The following is a 27,246-nucleotide window of genomic DNA, read 5'->3' on the forward strand; positions in this document are numbered from 1 at the left end:
ATCAGGATGTCATCAAGGTTTGATTATAAATCCTAAAGATCAGAAGACTGATAAAACACTGCTTAATATGCTGAAAATTATATATCTATATATTAACCACCAAGCCGAACACCTGAAAATTATTACTTTCTTAGGAAGTGTTGGAGTCAGGTGTCTGTGCTTTCAAACATCCCACTGTTCAGTAATAAATGTACCGATCCGCATCAGCACAAAAGCCGCATTAGCCAGATTAAAAAAGATTTTGTTCTAACGTCAAATAGATTTTGATTTTCCTGTTGGGGTTTCTGGCTCCACTGAAATCATTCTTCATGTTTCACCTCCCTCGTTATGAGCTTATTCAGAGGCAAGAACTGGCATAGTTTTCTGCCTACCTGCTAATGCAGCAGTATTCTCACTTTCAAAGGGAGAAAGAACTGCTGGCTGCAGAGTATCATATAACTATATACAGAAATAAAGTGATGGTTATTGTCCCTTAACATCATTTGCCAAAGAACTGGCAGGCTCAGTTGGAAGTGCTCCATATGGGACTGTGCCTTACGATCCAAAATATTTATTAATGGGGTCATTTGCATGGTTTTGCTTGGGAAAGGTTCAGAATGTACTTATCTGTGGGGATGTGTTTGTTATTAATAGTTTGCAACAATACTAAGAATAAAGATAGATTTACAGATGAAGGAAGGGAAGAACCATTCAAAAGCAGGAATAGCATAACTGTTTAGTAAGCAAGTTTTCTTCATACAAGTCCTGATCCAATGTCATAGAGTTTAAGGCCAGAAAGGACCACCAGATCATCTAACTTGACCTCCTGTGTATCACAAGCCATCAATATCACCCGCACGCTAAACCCAAAACTAGACCTAATGTACATTGAGGCCTGTGAACAGAGGACACACATGCCCACCACCTGCATTGATGCAAATAGGCTTTGGGTAGGCCTCATGGTCCTTCCAATGCTTGTCACCCTGACCTACAAGTATAACATCCCCTTTTATTCTCAGCAATGCGTAAATATTGGCTATTGTATTAAACTGAGAGAGATAAAAAGCCTCGTCAGTCCTTTGGTACTTACGTCTACAAGTATCTGTAGTACGCTGGATAGTTTTAGATAGATTTTGATGTGAAAGTATGTAAGTAATTATGTCATTCTGGAGCTACGCTCTTTGTTCATGTTTATGTATAAGCACTCAAGTGATTATTTCTCCATCCACATCAAAACATGTGCTGGGTAGGTGTTGGGGGAAAAAAAGCGATTGTGTTCTATTAGGCTGTGTGTCTTCTGAACGCACTGTTAAGAAAATGTAAATTACGGGCAAGAAGACGAAAGTGCATTGAATGCTCCCTCTGCACACATTGCAAAGAAAAAACAATACCACAAAAGTCACTCAGAAAGGAGATGTTTAGCTTTCATTTTTCACTATATACTTTTCTTTCAAGTACAGATGAAATGAGCATCTAAGAAAGGAGCTGGACAGTGGGGGATGGAGAATACAGGTTCCCTTAAAACAGAAAAGAGAGACTCCATTTAGCATATCTTTACTTTCTTCCTGACCTACCTCTCTTTTACTCAACCTCAGCTAGTACATCCATTCACTCCATGCTTCAATCACTCCCCATCACAGCACTTTCCAGTCGACAATTAATTCTCACACACTTTCACCTTGTGCATGCACCATCTGCAAGAGAACTCCTTGCAAACTCTGCTTTGAACACTGCCGTCACAGTGCTATACAAGAAGGCTCGCATCACTCTGAAGTCACAAGGTTGCTGAGATTCCATTACATCTATTATTGCTTCTCCTTTTTGACCTTGGGAAGGGAGTCTTTTTGTGCTGACGGAGTTGCAGACCCATAGACCAACTGTTCCCTATTAGCGTAATGATAGCACTGTGTTCTTCAGACTGTTAGCAATACGATAAAAAGTACCTTCCCATGAGAAGAAAAGAAAAGAAAGAAATCACTAATCATGAAAGTTCTCTTACTATGATACTTAAATGGTTCTCCTTATATTATGGCACTTTCATATACCACTGCTATTTCCATTCAGTGAATGCTGCACAAACAGGAGATATGACAGATAGTTTGATGGAAACTCATGGACTTCCTCTCTGAGATTCTGCGTATGATAGACTTTATTCATCAGCTTGAGAAAAGAGAGTCTTCTGCTTGCCTGGAAGAGTTGTTACGTGCAGACAGTGTGAAATACTGTACCTCTGGCCAGAATTTCCATCCCCTTCACCTCCCACTTCCCCTAGAAAATGGATACTAGCTAGAAGTTTCAGTTTCAAAATTAAAACAAATTTTGTATTATTGCACATAAAGCTACCTCCTTCCATCTGCACCTCCTGGCACACCATGAAACTTTCCCTAGTGCTTAACTGACTCCAAAAAAGAGTTTTCAGACTGGGCCAATTTCATACATATCTCTGCTGGAGGGGTTTGTAAATCTAGGGCATCTCACCCACATGAGTTGGCACTCTCTGAAATGCCAGAAGTTTGGGGAATTGATTAAGTTTCATTGCTAAAATATTCTAGTGATACAAGTTGTTCTGATGCATGTAGCGTGCTCGCCAAGGACCACAGGAAGAGGCTTAACCACTGTTGAAACATCTGCTGCTGGCAGCACGGATTGTGATCAGCTGCAAGTTAGCACTGTGAATAATCATCTTCACTGGGAAATTGGTTCTTTAACATCTGAGAGGTCCTGTCAGTGCAAAAAGTGACAAGATATTAGATAGGATGCTTAGGCTTCTTATCTTATTATTCAGCTTCTTTTTCTCATCTATCCCAAGGATTCTGCCTTGGGGAAGATCTCACTTACATTGTAATTTCTATTCCATGGTGAGAGCTCTGTGCAACATTGCAACTTCTCAGCAGGATTAAAATGCACTTTCATCTTGCAGTGTCAAAGGGATCATAGTGTTTTTTGCTGCATCACTCAAAGTGTGCAACAGCTTTACAAAGTCCAAGGCTGTACTACAATTTCCTTGGATTTTGCAGGGTATTGCATAGTTTGGGGGAATTGTTAAAACATGATTCAGTCCTATCTATGCTACAGAATCAAATTGTGCTTTAGCCTGTATTGTAAACCTGGTTACAAATAGTCTTTCCAACATGGTGGTAATTAAAACGTAGATGGGATCTAGGCCAGAAGAATCAATAAACCTGTTCATTGTTCAATGAGGCCAAAAAGATCTTGCCTCGCTTATATAAAATATGGAGGTGTACATGGGCACTATTAACCATGAGAGCAATTACCAATTGGAACAATTTTCCAAGGGGTGTGGTAAAATACTGCTGTCTTGGAGGCTTTAAATCTGAATCGGATGTTTTTCAAAATACACACTAGTTCAACCATAAATTGTGTGGCTCAATGCTGGTAGAGTTCTAAAAGCCAGGTGGTCAGACTAGGTTATCCTAATTGTCCCTTCTGGCCTCAGAGTTTATGAATAATTTGACCCAATGTATATGGCTTAGACAGATCTTTCTCAATACTTAGCATAATAGATATGAATATTTTTTCCTGTTTGATTTCTAGGATGAAGTCACACAGGAGAAACAGACCAAAAATGTCCTGTACTTTATTTTTGTTGTCAATGTGTTAGTAGCAAGTACATGTACTATGTGACTGTGTTTGGGACTCCACAGTGAAGAGTTAAAGAAAATAGCAACAAATTATCCTTTCATCAAGTAATAATTTCCTTTTCAGTTCTGAATGATCATCAGCTTGAAGTTCTTTACCAGTCATGTTGAAATTATTACATCTCCTATGTTTGGAAGAGTGCATTTCTTGACATTTTATTTTCTATCCAGATCTGTACTCAGTCCTAATACATTTTAAGTCTAGCAACATACTTATTAATATATTTAGAAGTACAATACTTATCTTTCAAAGCTCAAATCCACAAAATAGGGGTGGCAAGCCGATTTATGTTTTTAAAAAGCAACAGATGCAATTTAATCCATTCAGAAATTATGGGTTCACAGAACATTAACTACTGACTGTGGCAGTAGTTATACATATGACCTTTATCAAACTAGAATTTTAGCTGGCAAAGTTTGCTCCCTGGTCACATTCAGAAATAGTCTTTTGTTTGTTCTTTCTTTCATTGATTTGTCATTATACACCCATACAGAAACACAATGTATTGGTATGTATATAAAAACAGCCATTAGATGTTCCCTTCGCATGCTCTGGGCACTCCTTCCAAAACATAATCTTCACAACAACAAAAAATTGCATTATATCACTTAAGTCCACGGCAAATGCCCCCACTCCTCACCTTCCACGTAATCAATAAAATCAGCATGGATGCATTTCCTTTACCATAGCCAGGAGGAGATCATCGACCAAGGACACTTGGGCAGATTCTCTCTCAATCCCCTAAATCTCAAGTCCTTCCATTAAATCGACATTCCTCTGCTACAATATGCAGACCACAATCTTAGCCTGCTTTTTCTTTTCAATCATCATTCATATGCAGTATTAGCAATATTAAAATGCCTCAGAGTTTCTCCGTAAGGGGGAACAAATTCTGCACTTCAATTCCTACTGCAGTCGGTAGGAATTGTAACCATTTAATAGCAAAAAAAAAAAAAAAAAAAAAAGTACAAATGCATTCAAAATGATGATGATCAATTTCATATCTTCAGGAAGATCTTTCCTAATGTACTGTTCAATTATTTTCTATGATCTCTTCCTTCCTCCTTGAGAATATTCTGTATTAAGAAGAAAATAAGGAAGCAGCTAGAAGAAATATTATCAGTTTATAAGAAATAAAGTACCCAACAGCCTGAACTATTACAGTAAAACAGTGAAAATTACTGAAGGCTACTCAAGTGATTTACGTTTTGCACTCTCCTCTTTAACAGGATATTGCATCTAGTTTACATCATCAAATCCTGGTCATGTAATAATAATAGCTTACATTTTCATAGCACCTCTCATCTAAATGCTTCCCGACGTGCTTCATATATTAATGTACAAACTGTGCAAGGAGAACCTTAAATATACTACTGTAATACAGCTGCCCCTAGGGTGAAGAACAGCAACTGTCTGTGTGAGCACAGTGAAGGCTCCACACCATTTAAAGACAGTAAATGTCTTAAAAAAAACCCCACAAAACAACAAAACAGGAGAGAGTTATGAAGGGAGAATATAATTTTCCAAGCTGCAATTTGGCAAGGTCACAGGGTTAACAACAGCCTTATTCTCATGAAAAGGTCAGTAAATCTTTAATTGTCACAGCAGGTCATGTCCTTTGTTTTACATTGCACTCTGTGCCCCCTAACACCATGCCAGGACATTTGATCACTGTTGGACTCAGAAGGAAGAGTGATCAAATCACTTTGTGAAGCACACATATGTTAATTGAAAATTTCTATCCAGGCTCTTATCTGGCAAGCTTGAGACATCTGATGGGATCATATTCATAATGCCAGGTGATTTGGCTTATCATTGGCTAGAAAGTCTGGCTTGTGTCTCCAAGTGAATTCCACTATAAATGTCAGCAATTGACATTCATGAGATTCTCCCTGCTGGGTTCTTTGACACAGCAAACCTGTATGATTACACCAAAGATCCATGTATCCTGGGAAGTATGCTAGTCATAATGCCATAGAAAACCCACTAGCCTCTTACCAAACAAATGCATAAATACTGTATATGCATATCTCATGGCTGCCACTGAATAGCAGCACGGAAAGATAAAAAATATAAAATACGGTACTTTAATAAACCTAATTTGCAAAAACCTGTGTATCTAGAACTCGTGTTTTAAATACAAGGGATTGTGGGAAAGAATAGATGTGAGGTGGTTCTAACGGGTGGTGGTGGGGAATATAGCGGATTGACTTCCCTCTGGGAGCTCTCTCTACATCCTCTTATGGAGCTATGTGTATTAATGTATCTCATCATTTTTCATCAGTCATGAGATCTAGCAAGGAAAACAAACACCACGATGATAACACACACAACACCTTCAATGGAATGGTGTTCTGATTAATGAAAACTGACTTGCAGTTTTAATGTGGTGGTTCTTGAGTGGGGCCGACAGTGTGTGGAATCCTAATGAGCCTTGATGTACAGATCATCAATTCAAGCACGTTTTTCTCACATTGCATTTGCTGTTTACTGCAGCTCTTTACTTCAGGCTGGGTTGGTGTCCTAGTCTAAGGCAGAATTTGCTCAATGGCCTTACAAAAGGGCATATCTTCATGCTCATGCTCATTGTCTGGATGCTAATCACCCACGGTACCCCAGGTCATTTATTATTATGTATCATATGGACACATCATAAATAAAATCTCACCTATTACAGAAACTTTGCTACAATTTTGGCCAAGAAGACAATTTTCAGATCGTTTAAGGTAGAGTGTGGAGTTTTGATCAAGGGCTAGTATTTAAATTTGCTGATGCTGCAGTCCCGTTAGCTGATCTCTTAAGATTTCAGCTCCAAATGGTGGAACTCCCCTGAGATCTGTTGTTCCTCTGATATTTTTTCCATCTTGAACTGTACCGAATCAGTAAAATTAGGCCCTTTCTGCTTTGGAACCAAAACTTTAAATTTTATTGTTTTATCATCCTTTTTTTTATAACTTAGAACGGCCTTCCCAGTTCCAGGGCAAGGGAGTTAGATTTGAATGTTTGGTTTGAGCCCATTTCTAGAAATAAGGCACACAACTCTTTAGAATGAGTTAAACTTAGAGCCAAATCCTCAGCTGTAATAAAGGAGCATAGATAGCTCCATTGACTTCCTATGGCAACTTACACCAGCTGAGCATCTGTCTCAAGGTGTTCTGTTTATAAATCGTTTTGTTTTTAATGTGGGTGCTGATGGCAGCCGTTTAAATAAAGTTCTGAACTCATCTATTTTATTCTTAATTTATAGTGGTGCTTTGGGGATGTGCGAATATTTAAAATGAGTAAAATCAATTAACTCGCGATCTAATTATAGGTGTTAGCCACTGTGGGGGTTTTTAGAGCATAGCAGTAGCTTTTCCCTATTCAGCACCCTGCCTTCAGAGTGTAAATCTTGCATTTTGAGAGATGAGGAACCTATCACTCTGTTTCCCCCATTTCCAAAACTAGCTTGAGCTCTGAGTTCATTTTTTTAACCCTTCCTTTTTCTGCTTATGGTTTTTAAAGGGGAACCATTGTTACTACAACATTTTTTTCTAGTCACTGGGGAATTTGTTCTGTGTATAAAAGGGCCCTCCAGACTAGAATGACACCAGAGGTTGTCCTCTGTATAACATGTACTGTACTTTTTTCCATAGTAAGAATTTCTCTCTCTCTGCTCCTTCTTTCACACTCTCATATGAGTGATAAGAGTCTTCAGATTATCCATGTACTAAATTGCAGAGCCAATGTGATAATTTATCATGCACATTTGATCACTTTGCTTCCTAATCCATCTTCCCTGGATTTAGTCTAAGAGCTTGTCTATATGGGGAAAAACCCACAGTAGCTGATGGGCATGAGCTGGTGCATGTAACTACTCCGCACTAACACCCGATGTGAATGCTTTTTCCGCGCACTAAGGGTACCTTTGAGCACATTAGCTTAATGCACTTTGGAAGTATGCTAAACTAATTTGCCTGGGGGCACACTTTAGTGCACAGTCAGTGTCCTAACAGGGAGTGAGTCTGCAGTAGCTAAAATGCTTTAAATTTACACCCTAGCTTACTGTGTCTTAACTTCCCCATGTAGACAAGCCCTAACATTCCAGACTCTAAGCAGCTTCAAATAATCACTTGCTTTGATGGTCATCTAAAGTGCTTGTAAATTGCAGGACAGCTATGGTTAATATAACTTGAAGGTTGGAGTTATCGGGTTTAACATTGTTGCCTTTTCCAGGGAAGTTTCAGTTCCTTGACCTGCTGGTATCATAAGTTCTGAAGGTTTCTGGCCACACCAGGTCTAAGTGCCCTTTTCTGAATTGCTAACTCACTGTCATTGAAGCCACTGGGTGTTCTGCCTGAAAAAGGAGTAGGTAAGAGGTGCCGATTGCATAGGAGAACCATCCTCCTAAGATATTTAAGATATTCTTAAATCAAATGTCCTTAAACTGACTTTCATGTTCCATGAACTGGCTGAAAAACCTTAGAACCTCTGCCAGCCTTTCCATCAGAGTCCGGCATCATAACTGGGCTGTTCTTCTATATTTACCTTAAGGGCTAGATCTTCAAAAGGACTCCGCTCTGAATTAGGCACCTAATGACACATGTCCACATTTTCAAAGTGCTCAGCACCCACCAGCTCTTTGTATTCTTAGTGAGAGCTGTAGGGGAGTACTGAGTGCATATGAAAAATCTGTCCACTTGATTCAGGGGTGGCGTTTTCAAAAACACCTATGTGAATTAGGAGCATGAGTCAAAATTCCTCCATTGGGCCTTGACCCTGCCTTTGTTGATGTCAATGGCAAAGCTCCCATTGATTTTAATGGTACAGGATCATGGCCTAGGGACTTAAATAGGAGCTGAGATCTCTTGAAATCTGGCCATCTATTTAGGTGTCTAAATGGGAGGTGTTGGGTCCTGAACACCTTTGAAAATCTGGCCTTTGCAGTGCATGGCTAGTAATTGTATAGAACCAAGACTGAGAAAAAGCTTAAAATGTTGAATGTGCTGATCTCTTCATTTTTTTTTTAAGTAAAAGATGTCAATAATAGTAAATGCTCATCTTGCTACTGAGTTGTGGCTGGAGTGGGTCTGGGAGAAGTGGAAGCACGCTGAGAGTGGGAGCGGGGGCATGAAATCTCAACTAGGAGCAACGAGGGCCATGTGCCACATGCGTCCTAGTCTTCTCCCTCTACCTCCCTTGCCTTCAATATGTGTATGGGGCAGTTGTTTCTTTCCCCTTCCCTTCTCCCCACCCCCCGTACTGCAGGACTTAGGAAGGGAAAAGCTATTGTATGCTGCCTCTCGGCACTGGAGAATGACCTGCTTACTGCTGCAGCCATTGGTCAGTGGTGTGTGATAATAGGAGGGGAAAATTGGAGGGAAGGGAAAGTGACTGCTGTTTGCTGCCCAGGCAAATAGCTATTTTTGGCCTCCCTTTACAGTGGCCATGGGGACTGCTATCCATGCTGAGGGGGTCTGCACCAATGTCTTGCACATCTTAGAGCACCCTCATCTTATCTCTGCTATCACCAGCATGAAGGAGGGAAGTGGGCTGGGATGCTAATTTTCAGGCAGGCCTGAGTGTGTAATGGGCCCGTGGTGTTGATACCCACCCTCAGGTTTATAGTCTACATGGGCCACTGGTGCCAGTTGCGACCCACCTCTAAGAAATCATGAGGCAGCGTGATATTAGGTTAGAAAAAGGTCTGGTTTTAGGTCCCTGTGACCCAGTGGACTGCCTGGGCATTGATCCTGAGTACAGCAATGCATGGTGAGAGGATATGCCTCCTTGTCTTGCACAGCCTGTTGCTGTCCTCAACGTATCTCTGGTATGAAGGAAGGAGGCTGGGCAGGACTCTTGCTTCCTGTCAGGGTCCCTGGGCAGGCCAGATGGCATAAAGGGGGCATGGCCTTTACACTCACCCTCATGTTTGCTGCCCCTGGGGCCATTAGTTTGCCAGTTGAAGTCTGTACTGGAACAACCTGGCTGGGTAGTGTGCGGTTGTGTTAACCCAGTTTGTTAATAGTTTTAAATAAAGTTCAGACCTCCATATTTAACCATACTCCAGTGTATGTTTCCCATTGTTCCTGGGTCAACATCCGATAAATTTTGCAGGGCTGCAGAACTTAAACTGTTAACAGACTGGAGAGGGATCACTTGCTAATTGAACAAATCAGTCATGGGACTGAACTTGGAAAGCTGATTTCAACAGGTGCTTCACACTTCTGAGATTCAGGCCCTAAATGCTACAAGAAATGGTGGATTCTTTCAAAATATGAGACCCGAACAAGTGTGCTTTGTAAGTTACAGCACTTTTCTATGTGGTGTGGAGCACCTTCTTGGTAACCACAGCTCCATTATATCTGAGGTTCTTAATATTGTATTTTCTTTTGATCCATTTGAAGTCAAGTTAACATATTGTTAAACTATTATTTCACGTTAATTAAGCTGTAAATGAGCTTAATGATCTGCCTGAACTGAAGCTCAATAACAACCTATGTATTAACTCCCAAAATCAAAAGAATCTTTAAATTCCTTGCCAACTGTACTGAAGACAATAGAAACAGATAATCAATAATGTTGCCCTTCTTAGAAAATCAAGTCTGAAGCTGAAGAGCTTGAAATAAATGAATTTTAATTCATGCACTCAGATTCTCCAGATACATTCAAAAATGGCTTGAGAACCTAAGTCAAGTATGTTGGAAGAAATAAAAAAGAGGACATGAAGACAGAAAAAAACACAGTTGCCTCCCCTATATTTTAGTATAGGGGATCAAATTGTACCTACAAGTAACCAGAAAGCAAAGTCTGTATTGTAATAAGATTATAGTTTAGATCTTCTATCTTGGGTAATATTTGGAAATCCCTGTAACCTCTTCAAATGTTCTGTTATTATGGGGGAGTGAGGTTGTCATAAATATAAAGGGAAGGCTAACCACCTTTAAATCCCTCCTGGCCAGAGGAAAAACCCTTTCACCTGTAAAGGGTTAAGACGCTAAAGATAACCTTGCTGGCACCTGACCAAAATGACCAATGAGGAGACAAATACTTTCAAAGCTGGAGGTGGGGGGAGAAAAAAGGGTTCTCTCTGTCCATGTGTTGCTTTTGCTGGGACCAGAGCAAGAATGCAGGTCAGAAATCCAATCTAGTTAGATATGCATTAGATTCTGTTTTGTTTAAATGGCTGATAAAATAAGTTATGCTGAATGGAATGTATATTCCTGTTTTTGTGTCGTTTTGTAACTTAAGGTTTAGCCTAGAGGGATTCTCTATGTTTTGAATCTGATTACCCTGTAAGGTATTTACCATCCTGATTTTAAAGAGGTGATTCTTTTACTTTTTCTTTAATTAAAATTCTTCTTTTAAGAACCTGATTGCTTTTTCCTTGTTCTTAAGATCCAAGGGTTTGGGTCTGTGTTCACCTATGCAAATTGGTGAGGATTTTTATCAAATCTTCCCCAGGAAAGGGGGTGTAGGGTTTCGGGGGATTTGGGGGAGAAAGACGTTTCCAAGTGAGCTCTTTCCTGGTTATATTTGTTAGATACTTGGTGGTGGCAGCAATAAAGTCCAGGGACAAAAGGTAAAATAGTTTGTACCTTGGGGAAGTTTTATCCTAAGCTGGAAAAGTAAGCTTAGGGTTTTTTTTCATGCGGTTCCCCTCATCTGTACCTGAGAGTTCAGAGTGGGGAAGGAACCTTGACATGGTGGCAGAGCAGGGATTAACTTGAAATCATTTTGAGATCAATTTGAGATTTTTTGAAACAGAAGCACAGATTTTAAAAAAGGACATTTTTCCCCCCTTTGGGCTGCTGGAAAGCAGGTTTTAAGCTGAAAGCAGTTAGAGGGTTTTTTTGTCTCTGCTTAGGGGCCAGAGCAGAGACAAAAGGGAATTGTCTTTTGTGAGCTGGAGTTTTCTCTACCTAAAGGCAGGGTAGTTAACCTCCTGCAGGGAAATTCACAAGTCTTCACAGACCTGAAGTTTTTTTGTTTGTTTGTTTGTTTGTTTTTACCTAAGAGCAACTAGAGGGGTTTTGTGTCTATTTGCCTGGAGAAAAAGGTGTTAGGTTTTTGTTTTTTTAAAGGATTATTCTGTAGGCTGACAATCACTATAAGAGAACATAAGTATCCGGTTACAGTACAACCTATTTTTTTTGACAAGCCAAGTTTTTTTTGTTTTGTTTTGTTGTTTTCTTTCTAACTCTCGGGTGTAAAGTTAGTTAAAAACAGAGAGGCTAACATGACAGAAACCAAGGCACAACACAAACTGGAGTTAACCAGACTGGAGGCAGCAAAAGGGGCAGAAAAAGCCCTAGAAGCTACCCACAGGAGAGCTATGGAGGCAAAGGACAAAGAAATGGAGTCAAAGGACAAAAAAATGGAGGCAAGGGGAAAAGAACTGGAGGAGAAGGAAAAAGAGAGGAAGCATGCACTGGAGATGGAGAAGGTAAGGGCTGAGCGGAATCTACTGGATAACCCTAACAATCCTTCCCCAACAATCCACAAATGGGAGCGACTGTGTCCACAGTATGATGAATCCAGTGATATTGCTGAATATTTTCTCACCTTTGACAGACTGTGCACACTCCATAAAATTCCTGAAGCTCACAAGATGACTACATTGGTCGCAAAATTGACTGGAAGAGCTCTGGACATATTCAATAAGATGCCTATTGATGAGGCTTCTGATTATAATAAGTTCAAGGATTTGGTTTTAAAGCAATTTCAAATTACATCTGAAACGTACAGAGTAAAATTTTGAACCCTTAAGAGAGGGCCTGGACTTATGTGGCTTATCTAAACCAGATGAAGGATCTGTTAGATAAATGGGTCCAAGGAAGGGGTGTCAGTAGCTTTGACGGAATGTGCGATTTGATAGCTCAGGAGCAATTCCTGAATATGTCCAAGGAGGAAATAAAACAGTGTTTATGGTATAAGAAAATGGACTCAGCAGAAAGTCTTGCTTCTTATGCTGATCGATATGAGCAGTCCCAGACCATCAGAGAGGTGGGGCAAGCCAGAACAAAATGGGTGGAGGGAGGAGAGAGGAACAATCCTGGTCACAGTTGGAGCAGATACCAGAAGGGACACCCTCAGACCACACCCTACTACCAGGGGCAGCCCAAGGCCCCAACTACACACCAAGGAATACTCCAGGCACCTTATTGTCCTGCCACACCATTCTCCAGCAACCCACCTTGCCCCAGTGACCCGTCAGCTGGATGATGTTTTAAATGTAACGAGCCGGGGCATGTGAAGGCCAACTGCCCCAAGAAGCCCAACAGATTACAGTTCATTGCACCGGAATCACACCAGAGTCCTCAGGCCCAGATACCTCCCAGATACCCTTGGAGCGGAGGGAAACTGTGAGTGTGGGCAGGAAGAAGGTCACCACGTGGAGGGACACCAGAACGCAAGTGTCGGCTATCCATGCTTCCTTAGTGGACCCCAATTTAATTGACCCAGAGATCCAAGTGACAATTCAACCCTTCAAGTCCAACTCTTTCAATTTGCCTACTGCCAAGTTGCCGGTCCAGTACAAGGGCTGGTCAGGAACGTGAACTTTTGCAGACTATGATGATTATCCCATCCCCATGCTGTTGGGGGAAGACTTGGCCAATCATGTGAAACTAGCCAAGAGGGTGGGAATGGTCATCCGCAGCCAGGCTAAGCAAGCTGTCATGCCTAGCTCTGTTCCAGAAACTTCTACCAGGACCTGGTCAGAGGTGATGGAACCAGACCCCATGCCAGCGTCTGTAACAGCAGTAGTGGATCCAGTCCCAGATACCCAGATAGAGCCAGTCCCAGAACCGGAACTGGTGGAACAACCAGCACCAGACCCATTGCCAGCACTGAATCCAGTACTTGCAACCCCAACACCAAAGGGCCCCACTGAACCAGCAGCAGCCAATAACCCTACACAAGAGGCTCAGCCGGAGCCTGAAACCCAACATAGTGCACCAGCGGAGAGCGGTTCACAGTCAGCAGAAACAGCCCCATCCCCTACATCGCTTCCAGAGGGACCAAGCGTAGGTCCACACTCCAATGAGGAACTGATGTCTCCAACATCAGGGGAATAGTTCCAGACTGAACAGGAAGCAGATGAACACCTCCAGAGAGCTTGGACGGTAGCACAGAACAACCCACTGCCTCTCAGCTCTTCTAATCAATCCAGATTTGTTGCAGAAAGAGGACTTTTATACAAGGAAACTCTCTGGTGGACACCAGGAAGACTGGCATCCTCAGAGACGGTTGGTAGTTCCAACTAAGTACCGGGTCAAGCTCTTGAGCTTAGCCCATGATCATCCTAGTGGCCATGCTGGGGTGAACAGGACCAAAGACCGGTTGGGGAGGTCATTCTACTGCGGGGTAATTGGCAAGGATGTTTCTACCTATGTCCGGTCTTGTGAGGTATGCCAAAGAGTGGGAAAACCCCAAGACCAGGTCAAAGCCCCACTCCAGCCACTCCCCATCATTGAAGTTCCATTTCAGTGAGTAGCTGTGGATATTCTGGGTCCTTTTCCGAAAAAGACACCCAGAGGAAAGCAGTACATACTGACTTTCATGGATTTTGCCACCCGATGGCCGGAAGCAGTAGCTCTAAGCAACACCAGGGCTAAAAGTATGTGTCAGGCACTAGCAGACATTTTTGCCAGGGTAGGTTGGCCCTCCGACATCCTCACAGATGCAGGAACTAATTTCCTGGCAGGAACTATGGAAAGCCTTTGGGAAGCTCATGGGGTGAATCACTTGGTTGCCAGCCCTTACCATCATCAAACAAATGGCCTGGTGGAAAAATTTAATGGGACTTTGGGGGCCATGATACGTAAATTCATAAATGAGCACTCCAATGACTGGGACCTAGTGTTGCAGCAGTTGCTCTTTGCCTACAGAGCTGTACCACATCCCAGTTTAGGGTTTTCACCATTTGAACTTGTATATGGCAGCGAGGTTAAGGGCCATTACAATTGGTGAAGCAGCAATGGGAGGGGTTTGGACCTTCCCCAGGAACTAACATTCTGGACTTTGTAACCAACCTACAAAACACCCTCCAAACCTCTTTAGCCCTTGCTAAAGAAAACCTAAAGGATGCTCAAAAAGAGCAAAAAGCCTGGTATGATAAACATGCCAGAGAGTGTTCCTTCAAAGTAGGGGACCAGGTCATGGTCTTAAAGGTGCTCCACGCCCATAAAATGGAAGCATCGTGGAAAGGGCCATTCACGGTCGAGGAGCGCCTGGGAGCTGTTAATTATCTCATCACATTCCCCACCTCCAACTGAAAGCCTAAGGTGTACCATATTAATTCTCTAAAGCCCTTTTATTCCAGAGAATTAAAGGTTTGTCAGTTTACAGCCCAGGGAGACGATGACGCTGAGTGGCCTGAAGGTGTCTACTATGAAGGGAAAAGTGCTGCTGGCGTGGAAGAGGTGAACCTCTCCATGACCCTTGGGCATATGCAGCGACAGCAGATCAAGGAGCTGTGCACTAGCTATGCGCTGACGTTCTCAGCCACCCCAGGACTGACTGAACGGGCATACCACTCCATTGACACAGGTAATGCTCGCCCAATTAAAGTCCAACCTTACCGGGTGTCTCCTCAAGCTAAAACTGCTAAAGAACGGGAGATCCAGGATATGCTACAGATGGGGGTAATCCGCCCCTCTGGCAATGCATGGGCATCTCCAGTGGTTCTAGTTCCCAAACCAGATGGGGAGATACGTTTTTGCATGGACTACCGTAAGCTAAATGCTGTAACTCGCCCAGACAAGTATCCAGTGCTATGCACAGATGAACTATTAGAGAAACTGGGACGGGCCCAGTTCATCTCTACCTTGGACTTAACCCAGGGGTACTGGCAGGTACCACTAGATGAATCCGCCAACGAAAGGTCAGCCTGCACCACACATGTCGGGCTGTATGAATTTAATGTACTCCCTTTCAGGCTGGGGAATGCACCCGCCACCTTCCAAAGACTTGTAGATGGTCTCCTAGCGGGATTAGGTAATATGCAGTCACCTACCTTGACGATGTGGCCATATTTTCGGATTCCTGGGCAGAACACCTGGAACATCTACAAAAAGTCTTCGAGCTCATAAGGGAGGTAGGACTAACTGTTAAGGCTAAGAAGTGTCAAATAGTCCTAAACAGAATGACTTACCTTGGACACCAGGTGGGTCAAGGAACTATCAACCCCCTACAGGTCAAAGTGGATGCTATCCAAAAGTGGCCTGTCCCAAAGTCAAAGAAACAGGTCCAATCCTTCTTAGGCTTGGCCAGATATTACAGGCGATTTGTACCGCAATACAGCCAAATCGCCGCCCCACTGACAGACCTAACCAAAAAGAAACAGCCAAATGCTGTTCAGTGGACCGAAGAGTGTCAGAAGGCCTTTAACTAGCTTAAAGCAACACTCATGTCTGACCCTGTGCTAAGGCCCCAGACTTTGACAAACCGTTCCTAGTAACCACAGATGCGTCCGAGCGTGGTGTGGGAGCAATTTTAATGCAGGAAGGACCGGATCAAGAATTCCACCCTGTAGTGTTTTTCAGCAAGAAACTGTCTGAGAGGAAAAGCAACTGGTCAGTCATTAAAAAGGAATGTTACGCCATTGTCTACACTCTGGCAAAGCTACGCCCGTATGTTTGGGGACGGCATTTCCACCTGCAAACCAACCATGCTGCACTACGGTGGCTTCATACCGCCACGGGAAATAACAAAAAACTTATTCAGTGGAGTTTAGCTCTCCAAGATTTTGATTTAGACATCCAACATATCTCAGGAGCTTCTAACAAAGTGGCTGATGCACTCTCCTGTGAAAGTTTCCCAGAATCAATTGGTAAAATCATCCTTGAGATGTGGAAAATATTGTTAGTCTTTATATACTTGGTAGTATATTTAGAGGTGCATGTGTCTTATTAACTCTGTTTTCTCCTAGAGCTCCAGGAAGAAATCACAGCCAGCGTTTCACCCTATCTGTGATTTCGGGGGCGTGTCATAAATATAAAGGGAAGGCTAACCACCTTTAAATCCCTCCTGGCCAAAAGAAAAACCCTTTCACCTGTAAAGGGTTAAGAAGCTAAAGATAACCTCGCTGGCACCTGACCAAAATGACCAATGAGGAGACAAGATACTTTCAAAGCTGGAGGCGGGGGGGGGGAACAGGGTTCTCTCTGTCTGTGTGTTGCTTTTGCTGGGACCAGAGCAGGAATGCAGGTCAGAACTCCTGTAAAGAGTTAATAAGCAATCTAGTTAGATATGCGTTAGATTCTGTTTTGTTTAAATGGCTGATAAAATAAGTTGTGCTGAATGGAATGTATATGCCTGTTTTTGTGTCTTTTTGTAACTTAAGGTTTAGCCTAGAGGATTCTCTGTGTTTTGAATCTGATTTCCCTGTAATATATTTACCATCCTGATTTTACAGAAGTGATTCTTTTACTGTTTCTTTAATTAAAATTCTTCTTTTAAGAACCTGATTCCTTTTTCCTTGTTCTTAAGATCCAAGGGTTTGGGTCTGTGTTCACCTATGCAAATTGGTGAGGATTTTTATCAAGCCTTCCCCAGGAAAGGGGGTGTAGGGCTTGGAGGGATTTTGGGGGGAAAGATGTTTCCAAGTGAGCTCTTTCCCGGTTATATTTGTTAGACACTTGGTGGTGGCAGCAATAAAGTCCAGGGACAAAAGGTAAAATAGTTTGTACCTTGGGGAAGTTTTAACCTAAGCTGGTAAAAATAAGCTTAGGGGGTTTTTCATGCAGGTCCCCTCATCTGTACCCTAGAGTTCAGAGTGGGGAAGAAACCTTGACAGAGGTTGATAAGATAGAGCAAAGGACTTCTCATCACGACTCCTTGGGCAAAAGTATTGACACCGCTAGAGATGCACAATGGATGAATTTTGTCCCTGGGAATAAAAAAACAGTATAGCCACTGACAAAGCAGGAACAGGCAAACCAGTTAGGGGAATGGGGGCTTCTTACATTAGTGAAGTTTGCAGGCTGGGGCCATTGAGGGGGTTAATCCTGAGAGATGCTGAGATCTCCCAGCTCCTAATGATCTAAAATTGAGCTGCAGGTGATCTGTAGTTCTCAAGGTTGGGCATTGAATCTATCTCTGAGCCTCAGTTTATCCATCCATAAAATCAATCTATCAAAATTCTTCCCCACCACAAAACCATGGAGAGATGTATTCATTAAATTAATTAATATAAAGTGCTTCAGCTGCCAGTGCTTTAGAATTGAGGAATATTATTGTGTCTGAAATTCATGTGCATCTGTGATGGTTTACCTAATATACCCCTGCTAAGTGAGAATAGTGTTCATATACAGTTTGACTGGATCATAATCAAGTTGTAGATTACCCAGGTAAGATTTGGTTAATTGACCTGTAAAATAGGGGCAACTTCCCATAATGACAGTTCTTCCCTCTGAAAAGAGAATGTAATGCATGATAGGTATGGGAACTAAGTAGTAAAATGAACCCTAATTATTCTATCACAGAGAAACTCATCAGAGAAAAAGCAAGTTAAGGGACACAAGTCAAATATTTTATTTATTTATGACCACTGTAATGAGCAATTAAGCGGGGGTTTGTTTGTAAAACATCAAAAGGCAAGAATCTTAAAAGAAGAATGAATCATGTTCCATCCACCCTCTTAGTTCTGAATATTTCTTTTTCTAGTAGTTGTGCACTTCTGCACCTCTGTGTATTATCTGCAGTGCATTAACTGAAGTTACTAGATGATTTTTTTTCTTCTTAGTCAAGTGCTTTCAAAGGGTGTTTTCTATCACATTGTTACTTATCTACAATCTATCAAGAACAGAAGCAGTGCAGTAATGATATAGTACCTTACTCTTCATGCTCCGGGAATGTATTATTTATGGCCTATGAAATTGAGTTTCACTCAAGTATTACATCTTTCTTCTGATGTAAATAATGAATGCTGTCTTGAATAAAAAAAATTGTGTGGTCATTACTAGAAAATAGTAACTATTATTATTGTTAATAGTACTAATAACAAATATTGTTTTAGTTCCAAGCCACCGTAAAAGAAGGAGTCACAGGAGTGATAGTGAATTTAACTGTTGAAGACCGAGATGACCCAGCAACAGGAGCCTGGAGAGCTGTGTACACCATTATCAATGGAAACCCAGGACAGAGTTTTGAAATCCATACCAACCCAAAGACCAATGAGGGGATGCTCTCTGTTGTCAAAGTAAGGACAATTTTCTTTTGTGTAATTTATTATTACTGTGAGGTGCATTACACATGAAAAGGACCAACTACTGGAATTCTCAAGTCGGTCGTATATTATTGGCTTGCAGTTCAGTTTAGGCCATACATGTCACTCCTTTTGTGTTACAATAACACAATAACCCTGCTTACTGGAAGTTAGTAGGTCTGCTACTATGCTAGAGTACATGCTGTAGTTTTGTCGTGTGGCTATATATACACAAAATATGAGACAGAGACCACACAACTTGTCTGTTGCTGAACTTTGACCAGACAGCAGGATGTATCCAATGATGGTGATGGAGGTGCTGTCCTTTGTGGCTAATTCTGTCACTTTTACAAGCTTGGATGAATGTTATATATGCTCTTCGCATCTGGTACTCTGATTTCTTGGTGTGTCTTACAGCCTTTAGACTACGAGATCTCAGCATTCCACACACTGCTGATCAAAGTAGAAAACGAAGACCCGCTGGTTCCAGACATAGCCTACGGCCCCAGTTCTACAGCAACAGTTCAGATCACTGTTCTGGATGTAAATGAAGGCCCTGTTTTCCACCCAGACCCAATGACGGTAACCAAACAAGAAAACAGCCCCATAGGCAGTGTTGTGTTAACAGTAAACGCCACAGATCCAGATACCTTGCAACACCAGACTATTCGGTGAGTGCAATATTCTAAGTCTACCAAAAAGTGAATATAAATGTCTGTTGTGCCTGAAGAGCTTGGCTGTTAGTACCACATTAAATTAAATTAATTTGGGATCTGGATAATAAGGAGTGAGGATTTCTTTTTCAGAATGAAGAGCTTCATTATCATGAAGACAAAGATCTACATTAGGCAGGTGGCAATAGTCTTCCAAGTATCAGGGGGTAGCCATGTTAGTCTGTATCCACAAAACCAACAAGGAGTCCAGTGGCACTTTAAAGACTAACAGATTTATTTGGACATAAGCTTTCGTGGGTAAAAACCACTTCTTCACTTGCCTGAAGTGTGGCACCCAGAACTGGACACAATACTCCATCTGAGACCTAACCTGAATAGAGTGGGACAACTACCTCCCTTGTCTTACATACAATACTCCTGTTAATACACCCCAGAATTATCTTAGTCGTTTTTGCAACTGCATCACATTGTTGATTCATGTTCAATTTGTGATTCACTATAACCCCCAAGATCCTTTTCAGCAGTAATATTACCTACGCAGTTATTCTCCATTTTGTAGTTGTGCATTTGATTTTTCCTTCCTAAATGCAGTACTTTGCACTTGTATTGATTGAATTTCATTCATACCAATTGTCCAGTTTACCAAGGTCCATTTGCATTTTTATCCGATCATCCAAAGTGCTTGCAACTCCTCCCAGCTTGGTGTTATCCATACATCTTATAAGCATACTCTCCACTCAATTATCCAAGTCATTAATGAAAATATTAAATAGTTTCAGACCCAGGACAGACACCTAAGGGAGCCTACAAGATTTGCTGTCCTAGTTTGACAGTGAACCAATCAACACTAATCTATAATTCCTCGTGTCCTCTTTGTTCCCTTTTTTAAAGATGGGTACTATGTTTGCTCTCCTCCAGTCCTCTGGGACCGCACCTGTCCTCCATGGGCTTCCTGAAGATAATTTCTAATGGTTGCAAGAATGTTTCAATTAGTTCCTTAATGCATCCTAGGGTGAATTTCATCAGGCCCTGCTGGCTTGAATACATCTGACTTATCTAAATACTCTTTAACCTGCTATTTCCCTGTTTTGGCTTGCGTTCCTTCCCTCTTGTTGTTAATATTAATTATGTTGAGCATCTGGTCACAATTAACCTTTTTAATGAAGACTGAAGCACAATAGGCATTAGGCCCCTCAGCCTTTACCTGTTATTAGCTCTCCATCCCCCTAAGAAGTGGGCCTACACTTTTCTTTGTCTTTTGCTTGCTCCTAGTGTATTTCTAGAACAAATTCTTATTGCCTTTTATGTCCCTTGTTAGATGTAACTCATTTTGTGTCTTGGCCTTTCTGATTTTGTCCCTACATGCTTGTGCTATTCTTTTGTATTCATCCAAAGTAAATTGTCCATATTTCCACTTTTTGTAAGATTTCTTTTTGATGTTCAGGTTATTAAAAAGCTCCTGATGGAGCCATATTCATTTCTTCCTATTCTTGCTGCCTTTCCTTCACATGAAGCTTGTTCTTGTTGTGTCTTCAATATTGTCTCTTTGCAAAACTGAACTCTTTTTCCCCCTTAGATATGCTCCCTTAGATATGGGACTTTACCTACCTGTTCTCTGAGTTTGTTCAAGTCTGCTTTTTTAAAGTTCATTTTCCTTATTGTTCTGTTCTGTTCTTCTTCCTTTCCTCAAAATCATGAAATCTATCATTTCATGATCACTTTCACTTAAATTGCCTTCCAAGATCAGATTCAAAGCCAGTTCCTCCCTGTTTGTCAGATCAAGTCTTAAATGGCTGTCCTTGGTTACTTCCTCCACCTTCTGAAACAATAAGTTGCCCCCAATACATTCTAAGAATTTACCAAAGATTTTGTGTTTTGCTGTATTTCTTATCCAACAGATGTCTGAGTAGTTAATGCCCCCCACCCCTCATTACTTACCAAATTTGGATATTTGTTGTTTGTTCTAGAAATGCCTCATCCATTTCCTCCTCCTGATTTGGTGGTCTCAAATAGACCCTTACCATGTTTTGTTTCCCCATTAATCTTCACCCAGAGACATTTAACTGGCCAGCCTTTCACCTCCTCCTGGACCTCAGAACAACTTTATATATTCTTGATGTATAAAGCAACACTTCCTCTTTTTTTCCGCTTCCTGTCCTTCCTGAGCAAGCGATACGGCTCTATAGCAATATTCTAGTTATGAGGTTTATCCCCCACCAAGTCTCAGTGATGCCAATTAAGTTACAATTTAACTTGTGTACTAAGCCTTCCAGTTCTTCCTGTTTATTCCCCATACCCCTTGCAGTTGCATGTAGACTTTTTAGATGTTAAGCAGATTCCCCCACTCTTTTCCATTTTGTTGCTTCTATGACACTATTGTCATTTTTCATTCCCTCCAGCTGCATCTTCTCGCCCTCTATCAAGGTCACCTTTTTATACCTACTGGTAGGCTTTTATCACTCGGCCCCTTTTGAGCCTAGTTTAAAGCCATCTTCTCTAGGTTGGGTAGTCAGTGTCCAAAAATACTCTTCCTCTTCTTGGTCAGGTGGACCTGATCTCTTCCCAGCAGTCCTCCTTTTCAGAATAGCACCCCATGGTCGAGGAAGGCAAAGACGTCCTGTCAACACCATCTGTACAGCTTTGCACTCATCTCCAGGGTGCATGTGTCTCTGCCTAGGCCCTTACCCTCAACTGGGAGAATGGAAGAGACGCTTATCTGCACCCCCACCTCCTTCACCCTTGCTCCCAGAGCCCTGTAGTCCATGATGATGTGCTCAGGATCAGACCTGACAGTATCTGCAAATTAAAGAAACAAACAAACAAAAAACAACCATTACCTCTCTGCCTTTTTCTGCTGAAGAACCCAGCAGGTTCACTCCCTTAGTCTTCCAGTGGCCTTCATCCCAGCAGCTAAATCTTACCAGCCACAGGGAACTTGTGTGCTTTTTAAAGCTTGGGCCCCACACGCACTCTCAAATGGAATGGGTCACTCACCCTTTCTCATTCAGCCACCATAATCTCTGGCCTAGTAAAAAAAAATTGCACTGCCCTCACTTCAAAGAGCCCCACTTGTATTCAGGTGTTAACCCACCTAACTGCAGGGCGATCTAGCCCAGACAGTCAGCAACTGAGCTTAGATTTCAACCACACCATACCACACAGCAAACCAGTAAACTAACCCAGAGTCCTACTAACCTGGATGACAAGATCCTAGCACAGAAAAGTGCTAATTTTTTCCCCACCAAAGTTAATTAATAGCAGGAAGACAGAAACCCCCTGAGATATTCAGCAGCTGGCTAACTCCCTTAGCTGTCTTCCTCTCACCAGCCACATGATGATGTCTTCTGTACTATAGAAATATAATTCCATACATATACTCTGTCTCTGAGGAACAGAGTTGGCTATTATTAAGTGCTGCCATCTTCTCATATTTAAAAATGGAGAATCAATTTTAAAGCTATTTTATGACATCTGATTGCTATTTTCTGGTCTGAATCTCTTGAGACCACAGCCTATATTAGGCAGCTTATGATGATGATCTACCAGTGTTCTGGGAAGGCTCGTGTGGAAAGAGGAAAATAATTTTTCCAGCCCAAAAAAGCAGATTATTTTTACAGTTAAAAACGGTTCCTGGAGTCTCTGGTGAACTGGATGAAAATTTAGAAAGAACACACAAGTCATACAATGATGTTAGTCTCAAAATCGTATTTTCTTTGAAATAACGTTAACTCTACCTTCCTGCATATCAGAGGAGGAGTTTCAATCAGATGCTTAGACACTTGAGCTGGATGAGGGAAGCAAAACTGGGTGGAGCGAGGATGTAGAATGCAGAAAGGAGGACCAGAGGCTGTAGCCTGGGGAGTCCCTCTACAGATCAGCTGCCTTGTCAGTTATTAAAGATTGAGAGGGTGCATGTGAGGAGAAAAATCAGTGAGCAGCCACTCTTTGTAATATGCTTCCCAGGAGAATTTCCAGTTAGAAATGGAGCCTTGTTGCAGGGCATTGAAAATGAATGGCAGAAAGGTGCCATAGAATAATGTAAGAGGGATTAAGAAACATTGTGCTCTGATTTCCCTATGGATTCTCTTGGGCAGTGCAGTCTGTGACGCCTTCTCCTGAGTCCTTACCGCATGAGGTTGCAAACACCATTTGCATGAAGGAAGAATGCAGTTTTGACTTTATGATAAACTTCATGGAGGTTTAGAAGTCATTTTTTACCCTTCTGTATTTCCTTTTTTCCATGAGAGGGAGCAACAAGGCCATGGATAAGCTCTGTAGCTCAAGCGGGGTTGGCCCGCTCCTGTATTCCTTGTTTATCGTACACTCCAGGCAAAGTCAATTGAATCTTTGAGTGCCCAGTGATTGCAGGGCAGGCACTTAGGCTGTACCAAAAGGGAGCTAGGTAAATTCATGGAGGAGAGGTCCATCAATGGCTATTGGCCAGGAGGGGCAGGGATGGTGTGTCCCTAGCCTCTGTTTGCCAGAAGCTGGGATTGGGTGACAGGGCATGGATCACTAGATGCTAACCTGTCTGTTCATTCCCTTTGGGGCACCTGCCATTGGCCACTGTCAGAGGACAGGATACTGGGCTCGATGAACCTTTGGTCTGACCCAGTGTGGCCATTCTTATGTTCTTATGTACCTGTAGAGACCACAATGCCAATCCATGTGTGGATTTGTCCATCATCACAAGAGTTGTTTAGAAGTGACTGGTCACTTCTTACGGAAAATGAGTCTATGGGTCATTAATGAAATTCAGTGTAAATAAGCATGTATCAGCATAGTGTTGTGAAGGACTGGACTGAGAGGTGGGGATTAAAATGATGTGAAGATGAATTTAAACAGGTAAGAGTACTCAACATTTAATGTAGGGGAGAAAGGTAACACATATAATTAAAGATTTCAATTCCCTGCATCATCTCAAAAACATCTAGTTAATAGACTATGAATATTTTGTTTTTCTGTATCAAGAGTACCTGTAAACGTTGTCACTTAAAAATCAGATTATCTGAAGGATAGATCTTAACTGATGTCATTTCCCCTGTTTTTTAAATGTATTTATTTATTGAATGCATTTTTAGCCATTCATTTCATTTTAGTCTTTGCTCCGGAGAATTCTTATTTCATTCACTATTGTCATAGCTTTCTGCTGATGGATGGAAAAGAGCTGTGGAATTTCTATCACGTCAGATTCAGCAATATGACCCTCACGTGCATTATTCAAAGCCTGACTCATGTAGAAAAAAAGTCCCATATTCCCTTTGGTGTTGGTATTGAGTTTAGCATATACAGGGCTAAATTTATTGACAGTTTTAAGTATTTTCATGGGAGCTATTTGATAAGAAAAGGCTCATTAATTATTTGCAATGTTTGATCTTGTTCTGCTAAGAGAGCAGCCCCAAGAGAATAGGGAGTATACGTGAAATGGGTTAAGAAAATCATGCAGTAGGTTTTTCTTATAATCCTGAATCTGTTATCTGTACTTCTGAACAAGACTTGCTGATTTTGCCAATTTTTTTAATGATTATGTTGGGAATGAAAATTATAGGTGGTATTAGTGGATCACTGGGAATTCTAGTTTGCTTTTCAAATAGCGTATGCAGGCAGCTAAACAGCATAAATCTTTTTGCAATCTACCACTAGTCAAAACCTGCAGCAGAGGACTCCTGAAATTCTGAATAATAATAGTTCATAAGCTAAATGAAAGGTTCCCAGAGCCCACAACTTAATGTGGACAATATTGGCACTGCCAAAAATTGGAATTTTCTTTTACCCAAAAGAGAGGTTTTCTTCTCTCATGCTGAACATCCAGAAAAAGCACAACAGTGAGGTAGAGGGCCGAGAGTGGATAGTGATCATATATGAGGAAGTATTTTACAAGACAAGGACTATTAATTTTATAAGGAGAAAAACAAATGGGAATATAACAGAGGTGTGGAAAATAGTGTGTGACTCAGAATAGGCTAATCAGGCTGTATATATCTTCTTTTTGATACAAGAAATAGAAAACACTGAACAAAATAAAAAATAGAGAAAAGGAAGGATTTTTCATGCAATGTAGTTAAGCAGTGGAACTCACTGCTGCTGGGTATTACTGAAGCAAATAGCTTATGAAGAGTCAATAAAGGATTAGACATTTATATGAAAGAGAAAAGCATTTGCAATTTAGCTAGGGTAAAATTACATGTATTGTGGAAAATGCTCTGTAGTTCTCACCAGTGGATGTACTGGTATAGTAAGGTCAAATTTTCAAGCAGGCACAATATGAAGTATACATTCACTAAGCCTTAGTGGACAAGTGCAAGTCTCAGTTTGTGTGTGCATGCCCACATCCCTGATCCATATGTGTCTGTGCGAACCGCATGCCCACATCCCTGATCCATGCATCCATTATTCCCAACAAAATACATATGTCAGTTGCAAAATGTATGTCTGTACAGATAGAGGTATGAGGAGTTTTGTTTACGTTACCCACCTTTGTTTTCAGTGTATTGCAACTAATGTATGAGACCATTCAGGGCCAAAAAGGTATTTTCAATTTGCTGTACCTACAATTAGGAGGTGCTGGTAGCTATTAGTAATGACCACTAACATAGTGTAACAACTACACTTTAAAAACCATGAATATAACATAAAGAAACATTTCTGTACCATGGTTCCAAATCAAACTGAATCTATTGTTTGAGCACCAAATATCTGAATCTGATTTAAATGACTTGTCTCTTTGGAAAACGTAGCTTGCCTTATAAAGATTCCTATAGGCATCTGTATTTTTGAGACAATTTTCCTTCTAGTTCTTCAGTCTGAAGTATTCAAAGACTCCAAGTATTTGCAAGAATCAAAACCCATATACCTGTAGGTCTAGATGTCAGTATGCATATGGTTAGCAGTGCACCTGCATTAACATTCAAGGGAAATTATTAGAGTTATAAACATCATACTGGGAACTAAAACTCACAACCATACACTTCAGGATCCAAGTCCAATTGTGCCCTTAGTTACATCTGATTAGATCTAGAGTAGTTTTAATTTCAAGCCAAGCCTTGGACAATCATGTCCTGATCTGGAGTCAATGAAAAGGCTCCCCTTGAGTACAGTGGGATTTGAATCAAGCCCTCAAAACAAGAACCGGTAGACAAAACCAACAGAGTTTTTCCCCATTTACACTAATGTAACTGAGAGCAAAATTTTGTCCCTCTGTGTTCACAGGGAGAAAGCAATGGAACCAGTTAACGTACAATTGAAATTCTAAGACTGATTAACCTATATTAACCTATATTTTCTTCTGAAGTATTCAGTTCCTTCTACAGCTTCCAACTTTTTATAACAATAATAATAAATAATAATAATAAATCCAGAAGCCCCCTTATTAATTATAATCCAACAACTTATTAATAGACTGATAATGAAGTTTCTCAAATTTGATTTCTTAATCAGGGATTACTGTTATTTTTGTGCCAGATTTAAGAGTTTAATTTTGGGTGCCTCTTTCCCACCTCTGAAATTTTAATCAGAAGTTTCAAGGGTATGTGTCAATGCAAAGTTAAAGGCCAAATTTAATAACATTTTCTACCTTGGGAAATTAAAAGAAGAGCTTTGCTTTCTGAAATCCATTATTAACAGTAGATCTTAATTAAACATAGTTACCAGTCTTAATAATTTGTCTGCATGGAGAGATCAAGTTTTGTCATTTCTTTGCTCTTTGGATTCAACAAGTTCCGGAATAACCATAGTTAGACTTCA

At 41.1% G+C, this 27,246-nt stretch overlaps 1 protein-coding gene across 1 annotated transcript in view; it reads left to right on the plus strand.

Moving 5' to 3' along the window:
- CDH13 (cadherin 13) overlaps positions 1-27,246 on the plus strand; it is a 620,546-nt gene that overhangs the window by 539,054 nt on the left and 54,246 nt on the right. Inside the window, exons 9-10 of the mRNA XM_077831429.1 lie at positions 18,641-18,823; positions 19,247-19,500. Coding sequence (XP_077687555.1) covers positions 18,641-18,823; positions 19,247-19,500 — 437 coding nt within the window. The remainder of the gene's footprint in view (positions 1-18,640; positions 18,824-19,246; positions 19,501-27,246) is intronic.

The sequence above is a fragment of the Eretmochelys imbricata genome, chromosome 12 (assembly GCF_965152235.1).
Source record: "Eretmochelys imbricata isolate rEreImb1 chromosome 12, rEreImb1.hap1, whole genome shotgun sequence".
In the NCBI taxonomy this organism is placed as follows: Eukaryota; Metazoa; Chordata; order Testudines; family Cheloniidae; genus Eretmochelys; species Eretmochelys imbricata.